Source organism: Equus quagga, chromosome 6 (genome assembly GCF_021613505.1).
Source record: "Equus quagga isolate Etosha38 chromosome 6, UCLA_HA_Equagga_1.0, whole genome shotgun sequence".
In the NCBI taxonomy this organism is placed as follows: domain Eukaryota; kingdom Metazoa; phylum Chordata; class Mammalia; order Perissodactyla; family Equidae; genus Equus; species Equus quagga.
The window spans coordinates 95,651,569-95,662,038 of NC_060272.1; the positions used below are offsets into that span (position 1 = coordinate 95,651,569).

Sequence of the window (10,470 nt, forward strand, 5' to 3'; positions counted from 1 at the left end):
AAGTGCACTTCATAAGGAGTTAGCAGGAATTGAGGTGAGGTGGGTTGAGGGGCAAAGAAAGCAGCTGGAGAGGAGAGGGGAGATCAACTCGTCAAAGAAGAGAGTCAAGGCCAAGCACATGGTAGGAAGACTGCAGTGGATGGCGAAAGGTAACCAAGGAGAAATTCCTGGTAGAAAGATGCTGGATGGACTTCTAGAAGGAGAAATGATAAATATTTGAATTTCAGTTTATGACCGTGACTCTGAAGTAACGTAAAATAAAATCTTCAAGGCGTTGGCATTTGCTGCTCACTCTGGTTTACGTCTGGAGTATTTACAAAGAAAGGGGCAGTATGCTTTGGATGGTGAGATGATTCATAAGTTGAACCAAATCTGTAGGAGCTTGAGTTATAAGTCAGAGACAGCTGGGAGCAACATACCTTACACCTTCCTTGCCACTCACTAAAATTCCCCGGAGAGACTGGGACGGGAGTCTGCCACAGTCCGTGGTGAGGCTATAGGAAATGTCATGAACTCTCAAAGATCAGAGGGGACCCTCGTTCCTCTAGTATCCTGGTAATATTTGTTTTGTTCAACTGCACACCATTTAGTGCCTCAGTGCTGAAGAACAAAATATCTCATAAATATTTGGCTGAATGGCTCCATTTTCCAGCAAAGTGTGAGGTCGCTGAGATGATGCATCATTTGAATGTCTGTGTGAACCCCATCGTCCAAGTTGTGGATCTGAGCCTGGGTATATATAAACTCTGAACAAACCTATTCCCTCTACATAAAATAGTAGATATAAAAATCCCTCAATATAATGAATAAAGCATGGTATGCGAACATAATTACACTACATTAAGGAAGGAAGTGAAGTAACACAGTAGCTCCTTAATGCCATTGGTTAAAGTACTTTTGTGATGGAGTTGGCTTATGATGTAAAGAGGGGAATGGAAGCAAGAGTGAACTGACTTCTAGGTCTAGTTTTGATTAATTTCCTTTTCAAGCAGTTCATGTCTCAGTTGCCTTGTTGATGAAATAAGACGCTTGCTTTCCAACCTGACTTTTCTATGTCTTCATGTGACATACAATGGGGAATGCTCCAATTCTGGAGGCATATGGAGTTTTTCTATGCCTCCTTTGTGCATTTATATAGTATTCAAAGGTCGCTGGGAAAGGGATGGGTAGATTTGATAGACACCAATGAGTTTTTGAGAGAAAAGGGATAGAAATCTTAACGTCTTTTCTGTGATGTTCGGAGTTATTTGGCTATCTCTGATGGACTGAGATGGCTACAGCTGAGACAAACTGACTAAAAGGAATCTCTTGTAGCACAGAACTTCTGGAAATGTGATTTGGGGTCCGGCCAACATCAGCATCCCTGGGAGCTGGTTAGAAATGCACAATTCCAGGCTCCTCTTCATACCTGCTGAATCAGAATCTTTAGGAGTGGGGCCCAGCACACTGTTTTGAAAACCTTTCCTGATGACCCATGTGCATCTAAAGTTTGAGAAGCAATGTTAGCAGACAGGTTAGACTTTTCACTTTTTCTTTGTAAGGCAGGAGCCAGCCTGGGCTCCCCTGGCAGGGAAGAGGAGAAGAAATTTTGCAGTGGTAACTGGGATGAGGGTTCAAATTTTTTTGTGTATCAAAGAAATAGGGTCTTATTTTGTTCTCCAAGCTGGTAAAGCAGGATGTATTTGATTCTACTTGGGTTCCTTCGTTCTCTTGGATTAAAAATGCAGTCTTATAATTTCAACAATTTTAGTTATTCAGTGCAACTTATTTAAAAACTCAAATCTCAGTGACCTGGGGCCATTTTGGGAGGATATTAGGCTTCTAGCATAAAAGTCGAGACATGTTGAATCTTCTGAAAACATGCATCTTCTGGATAGTTACACGCTTTTGCATTTTTCTGACAATAAGCTATTTAAGTGTAGATAGGCAAGCTACAATACAGGCTTATTCAAACTAGTGTAAATAGTATCGAAAACTTTCCCCTTGAAACCGTTGTCACTACACAAAAAAGATTTGCCAACTAGGAAAAAGAAAAATTATATTACTATTTTGAAAAACTGCATATTATTTTTCATTTGGAAGGAAATGCCTAAGCATGTAGAATGCATTTATTTCATGTTCATTATCTGCCTAGTTTCAAAAAGGGATCCAGGCTACTACAAAAATACATGAAATGCAAAAGATGAGGAGAAAGGAAGCTAGTAGGAAAGGTAGTAAAAGAATGTGAGATTTATTCTTTAGCAAACCTCCTTTGTAATTTTAACCCCTTCATATTTTCCCATTCCAGCTTCATGGGATAGCGATTCTCAGAAAATTCCCCAAGAGTCAAAGCTTAAAGTGACAGCCTCCTTTTCTTCCTGCCAGAAGTGTCAGCTGCAAAGGGGCTCTTGTCAAAGGCACAGTAGGAGGACAGCAAGGTGTATGCGGTTCCATCTATCTTTGTAGCTCTTTGCTTCTAATGTATATTTCAATCAGCTAGTTCTTCTCTCCTCCCCCTACTTAAGATACTACCCTTAAAAATAATTATTCATATTTTGTTGAAATGCCAGTTAGACTGACTGGATAGATTTTTGAGTAATCCTTTCCCTGGTTATAAGAGTAAAACACAACTGGTGTATATAGATGACCTAAAATAATCTAGAACATGTGGAAAACAAGAAAATAAAATGACTTCTGATTTCACCAATCTAAAGGGAGCACTGTTAACATTTGGTGTAGTTTCTTCTAGTTCATTTTCAATGTACATTAGAGTGTTGATATTATTCCCTCAATAGAATTTCATAAATATTTTCTATATGAGTAAAATTTCATAAGCATTATTTGTAATGGCTGCATTATATTCCATAGTATGCAAATAGCATCATTTATTTAAACATTTCCCTATGGGGATTTAGGTTAATCCCTATAAAATAAATTGCAACAGAGTTAGTGTCACAAAATCCTCACCTGGGATGAATTATTAGGCAGACTAAAGCCTCATCTTTTTACGGACTTAATGAAGCTGTCAGTTGTACAATGCTCTGTCCTCTTTAGCTAAGAAACATTTTTAAGAGGAGTATTGTTTTTAAAGCAAGATTACTTTGAATAAGTATTGCTACAGATATAGTCACATACATTGAAAAAATTGATCTACAATTTCCTGAGAGAAAACCAAAGCAATATTAGGTTAGAAAATTATAATTTAAAAAAATTTTGGCTTTGTCAGTATTAGATGCACACATCTGCCTGTCTCTTTTTCCTTCCTTTCTTACCTCCCCCTCTCCTTCTTTGCTCCCTCCTTCCCTCCTTGCTTCCTTCTCTCCTTCCTTCCTTTTCCCGTCTGTGTGTTTCGATGTTGTGAATTCTTTCTGGAATGAATCTAGCTCAGCTGGGCCTGGACTACAGCTCTCCAGCTCCTCTCTTGCTAAGCATCCATCCGCAGTAACAGTAAAAACACGCTGTCCGTGAAGGTGCTGACAGGACTGGAAGTGGCTCAGATGGGAAAGCGTATTTGAATGCATTTTTTAAATGATGCTGCAATAATGAGATCTGTGACTTACAGGCAAATCTTGGGTGTCTTGTGCACACAAAAGACCTGTTCTTTGTGGCAGAAAAGAACTATTTGGATCAAACTAAACATAACCAAAATATACATTTAACAATATTCTTTTAAAAATATCTTCATGAGTCACTGTTAACTTTTTTGAATTTTTGGATAATTTTATAAAATCCTTTTTAATATGGCATTCTCAGCATGGCCCTCCGTCTTCAGAAATGTTAGTATAATAATACAACTACAGTTCTCAGATGCTTTATTTTCTGCTTAATGATATATGTGCATATCATGTGACTGAATGTAGATCATATGAATATATTATGGCTTAAAACTCAGAATTTGAATTTCATGGACCACGCTAGAATTCAATAAAACTACATTTGGATGCAAAGGGGAAAGAGCAACATGTGGCTTGAATTTTCCTTAAAATACACAGGGGATAGTTAAGAGGGAAAAGTGCTTGGGACAGAGTACATCTGGAGTCTTGCCAAACTCATACCATTTAAACAATGGTTTAAGACTGAATTCAAGTCCCAAGCAGATCTCTTCAATCTCCCCCAAAGGGCATAAGGTAGCGTTTCAGCTTTGAAAGATAAAGTTAATGAAAATACTTTCAATGAGCAAAATGAGAACGTTGGGCTTGAAGAAATTGTTTTGTCCTCTGGAATTTAAGAACTTCCCACCTCCACTTGGATCCCCACTCTGCCTTTCCACCAAAGAAGTTATCACCAGCCCTTGATGCCATTTCTTCAGTTTCTTCTTTTCAGTGCCATCTCCGTCTTGCCCCCACACACTCACATAGAATCACATACACACAGTTCGATTAACACCAATACCGCTTCAAACCCTTGCCACATATCCAAGCCTGAACATGCCCCTGAACTATCCTTTCTGCCCATTTCGCAGTGAAGAATGAGAATTCTTATCCAACGGAGGAGGAAAATCCCACCACCATTTACAAGGATCTTTGTATAATTTTGTGCATTTCAGAAATGGCCATTTTCTTGGTGATTGAAATTTAGGGGAATCAACGGTTTTTATGATCAATGCTTTTTCTCCTAAGGCATTCTATTTCCATACTCTTCCAGACTCTGTACTAGTGCCAAGCAGGCAAATGTCACCTTTGAGTCCCAGGAGATGTGTTGATCAGCCTTCCAAACTCCCCAATGCAAAGATGCTTGGAGTTCAGCATGCCACTTCCAGCTCACTGGCTCTGATTCCTATGGATGCAACCAGCCCTCCTCCCTGGCTGGACTAATGCCAGTCTACTTAGGGAGATAATTGACCACAAGCCAGCCTGACTGACAGGCTTCCTAAGTGCCAGATGCCAACTGTGCCAATTCTGGCCTTTACAGGAAGGCCTGTTCTTCTAGGAACCACAGCTAAACTAGCTTCGTCCTCCCTTAGTCCTTAGCTCTCATCTCAGCTTCCCAAGGAAATATAATCAAACAGATCATTCCAGGTTGTTTTCCTTCTACCTTTATTGTAAGGACATCTACACCAAGACCGTTCTCTCTCCTCCTTGCTTCTCCTCATCTTTCTCAGTGTTCTGTGTTTTCAGTTAAGTGGGATACAGGCTGAGCAACTACAGTCTTTTCTATCATCCTGGAAACCAGGAGCATAATTTCATGTTATCTCCACCAGTCCTTAGCAGGCCAAGAGTGACTTTAGTAAATTTGTGAACTGAGATGGTCATAAATTTATAAATGCCTTTACTTCCACCTCACTTCTGTCCAGAACTTACTTTCTCTCTATCCCAAGATGTAGCTAGAGAAAGAATACCTGTAAGATCGTATGAGATCACGTACTCAGGTGAGAGGATTATCAAAATATTACCATCAGTTTATTGTTCTTATTAGCTTTAGTGGTTCTCTATATACTTCGATTATTACCAGGACAATACTTTTGTAATGGCTTGACTCCCATTAACATATTTAAAATAAGCACTGAGTCTGGCTCCAGTGTCTTTGGGTGGGTGATTTTTGGCATATGGGTGTGCAAATCTGATTCTGGTGAGGAGCAGTGAGTCAGGGCCTGGGGACCTCCCAGTCCTGGTATCCAGGAGTTCTGCCAACATTAATCCTGCCAGCTTCCTGGCTTGGCAGTGGGGCAGTGGTCACTTGGGCTGACGCCCCTCACAACACTGTTACATTAGACTCCAGATCCCATCTTAGTTAAGAGGGGTCTTCAGAGTGGTGTCTAGGGCTTTAGTTGGGACCTCCCTTGGGACCAGAGCTGTGGTGGAAAGCTCCTCCCACCTTGTTTACTTACATAAATTCCCATGTTCTCCAGTCTCAATGCCACATAGCTTCCTTTGGGTACCGGGGTCTCCTACTGGATGAGTAGATTCTACTTGAGTAGAATCATCTCTCAGCTCACTTTGCCTTCCCTTCTCATTTCTCTTTCTCCTTACGGTAAAAACAAATCAAAACAACCGTGTTTTCCCAACAGAGGTAGGAGGGGGTCCTCCGGGGTGTGCGGGTATGGGGCTGGGCGCTAAGAGGGTCTGGGAAAACACTGAGAGTCAATTATTCTCAACCGCTGCGGTGGCCCACAGGCTCTTCTCTCCTCAGGAGGGGCTGTCACTTAGGCCAGCCCTCTGAGCGCCAAACGTCACTTTGGGCTGCACCCCTTTCCCGGAAATGGGACCGTGGGCACCGCTAAATAGCACTCTGGCCCTTTCCGGCAGGTGGAGAAGGAAGACGAGATGTTCTTTTGAAGAAAGCTCTGGGATCCAGCAACCCCTCCTTTGGGCGAGTGACTCGCTCTCTCCCCCTGCCTACCCTCCCCCCCCCCCAACCCCGGACTTCCAGGCACCAATTCACCCAGAGGTGTACCAAGACGCCAAACTCCCAAGTCCCCCGAAATGAAATGTGTGACCCCCATTCAGTGTCTCCCCTCGTCTCTCTTTCAGCAGCCTCAGACTAGTGTGGAGAAAAACCCTGCAGGACACCTTGCAGAGTCCCAAGTTGAAAGAACGGGATGAAAGATTTGTTTGAGCCTCCAAGGGGTCAGCGACCTAAACTGAGACGAGTCTCCCCAGCGAGGCCAAAACTTCGCTGCACGCTGCGATGGGAGTTGTAAATAAGGGATGCGTGGAAACACCTATTTTTAAGATGAAACCAAAATCCCCCCAGTGTCGTGACTATGCACAGGTCATCGTGTTGCCCCTTTATTTTCTTCTAATGAAAGGTTAGAGGAGGCTTTCTTTCGCGAGGCTGGGCAGAAGCAAGCTGGTTCAAGATGGAACCCTGCTGGAGGATGGAGAGCAGAGGCCCGGCCACGGCTTCCCTGGCCCCAGCGGGGTCCTGCCAACGGGCGGGCCGCCTCGCCCTCTCCCGGCGCAGCATCCGCAGCGGCTGCAGCCCGCAGGAGCTCCGGGGAGCGCGGGCTGCGGAGCCGCCGGCTCTCGCGGGCCCAGCGCCCTGCGGCTCCGGGCCCCAGGCTGCCGCCGCCCCCGAGGCCTTGCTCGCCGAGGATGTGGCCCGGCGCCCGCATGCAACAAGTCCCCCAGGCCGCCGTGGCGGGGCCGCGCTCCTCGTTAATACAGCCGAGGCGGCAGCGGCAGCGTCCCCACCCCGGGCCCGCCCCACAGGCTAAAGGGGGAGCTGGCGGGCACCCACCCAATGGCACTGGGTCCCCGGCCGTGGCCCGCCCTCGAGGCGCTCAGAAAAGGGCAAAGGGTGTTAGGTGGCGGTGATGGTGACGTTATATTGAAATAAACCTCAGGTAGGAACAGAAAAAATTCACGGTGGCTGGTTTTTGCAAGTTCAGTCTCCAGCACCGAGCTGGACTATAGAGCAGGTAGAATAGGAGACAATTGCGCCAAATGATAAAAGGAGCAAAGGAGGGACCTGGCCCTGCTGGCGGCTCTCCTGTGAACTCACTCCTTTAAAGTTTTGAAGTTAAGAAATAAAGGGGAGGGGGAGGATTTGCGAAGTCCCCTGACCGCCCAGTGGGCACTCAGACCGCGGCCCCGTCTCCTGAGAAGGCAAACACCTTCACACGGGCACCGGCAGATCCAGAGAGAAGCTTTAATGGAGAACACCGCGTACAACACTGGCAGACAAGAACTTGTCACAAAGTCACAACCCGAACGCGGCGCCAACACGAGCCAGAGGTGACAAAGGGCAGCCGCCTCCTCCCAACCGCCCCCCTTCGTTCCCCAAAGTTTGTTGGAGTAAAGTGCTATTCCTGGGGTTCCTGAAGGGGGAAGGAGCAACAGCCGCGAGGCAAGTTTCTTTTCCATTCACGAACTGAAACTGAAGAATTCAAAAGGGCCCACGGAATACCAAATCGACCGCAGCGCGCACAGGTGCCCGGGTCGTCCTGGCGCATCGGTCCCGAGGAGGCTGGAAGGCACCGGCCACGAAACACTCCAGGAAGCGTTGAGAGCAATACTGTCGGGTGATGTAGTAGGCTTTTCCCGCGTTCATGAGTTAGGGGAACAAAATCCCGTGATTCAAGCGATTTGTTTTAAAATCCCAGATGGAATGGATCAATCGTGGGAATTCACTTTATTTTGGGGGCTCCTTAATGGTCTCATCCGATTGATGCACAAACGAAGTGCTGGAGGAAAGTCACCTTCATCCACTCTCTTTGGTTGTGTTTCCCGAACTTTACTTTTGGAATCTGGGGCTTTGCTCTTTAAGCTGCTGCCATTCTCTTTTGCGCAAACTAATTGCTTTAGCTGTTCCTGCTATCCTTCTCGACCCCCGAGTCAGAGCCAAGAAACTTAACTGCTTCCCAAGATCCTTCGTGGGGTTCCCACTGCCCCCCAAAAGCGGCGGTCATTCAGGATACCGTGTCCTCGCCCATTTAACCAACCAAGAAAATAACGGCAACAAACTCTCCCTCTTTTCCTTCTTAAATAAAACGAGATTTCCTCAGTGAACAGCAGTTTTGTCTTGAATGTTCATGAGAGGCGACTGCCCGCGGACGAGACAGCGGAGAGAAACTTGGTGGCCCAGGTCTGTTTCGGGGTCACTCTGCTGGGTTTCTCCCGGGGAAGTTAGCTCCACCACCTTGTGCTCTCAGGGATTAGGGTCGAAATCCATTTCCAATTTGCCGGCAAATGAGGTTTCCCCAACCTCCGTCGCTCCCTCCCCCCATAACTTATTGATTCATAATATTAATTACAATAGAAACTCTTACCTGAAAATTGGCTTTCATTCATGTGATTGTACAACATAGTATAAACACGGACACCAGAAGTGTTATATTTATTCAGACCACTGGAGAATCCACTTTCAGGGTTGTCTGTTTAAATAAGGTCCTTTCGCGCAAAGGCTGGGGCTGGCCAACCCTGCCCCGCCCCGTCAGAGCACCCTCTCCGGTTCCGGCCCTCCCGGGCCAGGCGTCTCTCATGCGTTTGTCACCCCCAGCCCTCTGGGGACTCTAGGAGTGCACCAGCACCGAGTGCAAGGAGCCGCCCTTGCTCTGGGCCGCACTCGGGGCCGTGGGCTCCAGCAGGGAGGCGGCCGGCGAGGCCGAGACCGCCGGGCACACGGTGGACGGCGCCGGCGGCTGCGGTGCGGCCCCGGGGACAGCGAGCGTCGGCGGCAGCGCGGTCACCGGCGGCAGCGCTGGAGTGGGCTTGATGGGCACCGGCACCGCAGGCAAGCTCTGGCTTGCCGAATGGCACAGGGCCTTGACCGGCACCCCGAAGGCCCCGTACTCCGGGCCCACTGGGACCCCCGCGGCAGCGGCGGCAGCGGCAGCCGCGGCCACCGAATCCATGACGCCGACGTGCGGCCACACGGAGCTGACAACGTTGCCTAGCTGGCCTGGCACAGGATAACCCAGATGGTGCATGACGGACGCCAAGGGCAGCCCGCCGGCCTGCAGCACGCCCTTGTAGTCCCGGCCGATGATGTTCTCGATGGCGAACGGGTGCTTGAAGCCCGACGAGGACGCAGCGGCGGCGGCGGCAGCGGCGGCGGCCGAGCCCAGCCCGTAGGGCGGGAACTGCGACAGGCGCCCCACGCTGCCCACCGCCGCCGCCGCCGCTGCCGCCGCCGCCGCCGCCACGGCCGCCGCCTCCTGCATCTTGCCGGCGTGAGACGGCTGCTGAGGCTGCGACTGCTGGGGCGGCGGCTGCGGGGGCTGCGACGGGAGGTGCGGCGGCGGCTGCGGAGCCGGAGGCGGCTGCTGGTGGAAATAATGCACCATGTGCGGCGGTGGCGGGGGCGGGGGCGGGGGCGGCTGGGGCGGGTGGTGGTGATGGTGGTGGTGCGCGGCAGCGTGATGGTGATGGTGGTGGTGGTGCGGGTGGTGAGGGTGGTGGGGGTGCAGATGCCCTCCGGGCCCCGCGCCCGGCGCGCCCTTGGTGCTTCCCGCGTGCAGGTGAGTGTGGTCAGCGCGCAGCACCTTGAAACGCTTGCGGCGCCGCAGGAAGCTGCCGTTCTCGAACATGTCGCCGCAGTCGGGATGCAGCGCCCAGAAGCTGCCCTTGCCGGGCTGGTCGGGCCGCCGCGGGATCTTGATGAAGCAGTCGTTGAAGGAGAGGTTGTGGCGCAGGCTGTTCTGCCAACGCTGCGTGTGCTCGCGGTAGTAGGGGAAGCGCTCCATGATGAACTTGTAGATGTCGCTCAGCGGCAGCATCTTCTCGGCCGAGTGCTGGATGGCCATGGCGGTCAGAGAGATGTACGAGTAGGGCGGCTTCTGGTCGCTGTACGAACTCTTCCCCGGCCGCGGCATCGCCCCCGGCACCTCTACCGCCCTCCGGCCCACAGTGGACGGCGGCGCCGCTCCGCACCCGGCTCCCAGGGCCTGGCTGTCTCCACTAACCCCGACTTCGCCCACCCAGCCCCGCCACCCCACCTCCTCTCCCCCTAGACCCTCTCGCCGCTTTTCTCCGTGCTTCTCTCAGTTGGCCAGGGTCTCCGCGATTAGCCTCTTGGGCCAACTTAACTCTCTGACGCTCGTAATTTCTG

The 10,470-nt window shown here is 49.2% G+C and overlaps 1 protein-coding gene across 1 annotated transcript; it reads right to left on the bottom strand.

The window, feature by feature from the left end:
• Positions 1 to 8,932: 8,932 nt before the first annotated feature.
• On the bottom strand, positions 8,933 to 10,234 carry FOXB2 (forkhead box B2). The gene has a single exon (XM_046663988.1). It carries the CDS (start codon positions 10,232 to 10,234, stop codon positions 8,933 to 8,935), a length of 1,302 nt encoding a protein of 433 aa, XP_046519944.1.
• Between the last annotated feature and the right edge of the window lie 236 nt (positions 10,235 to 10,470).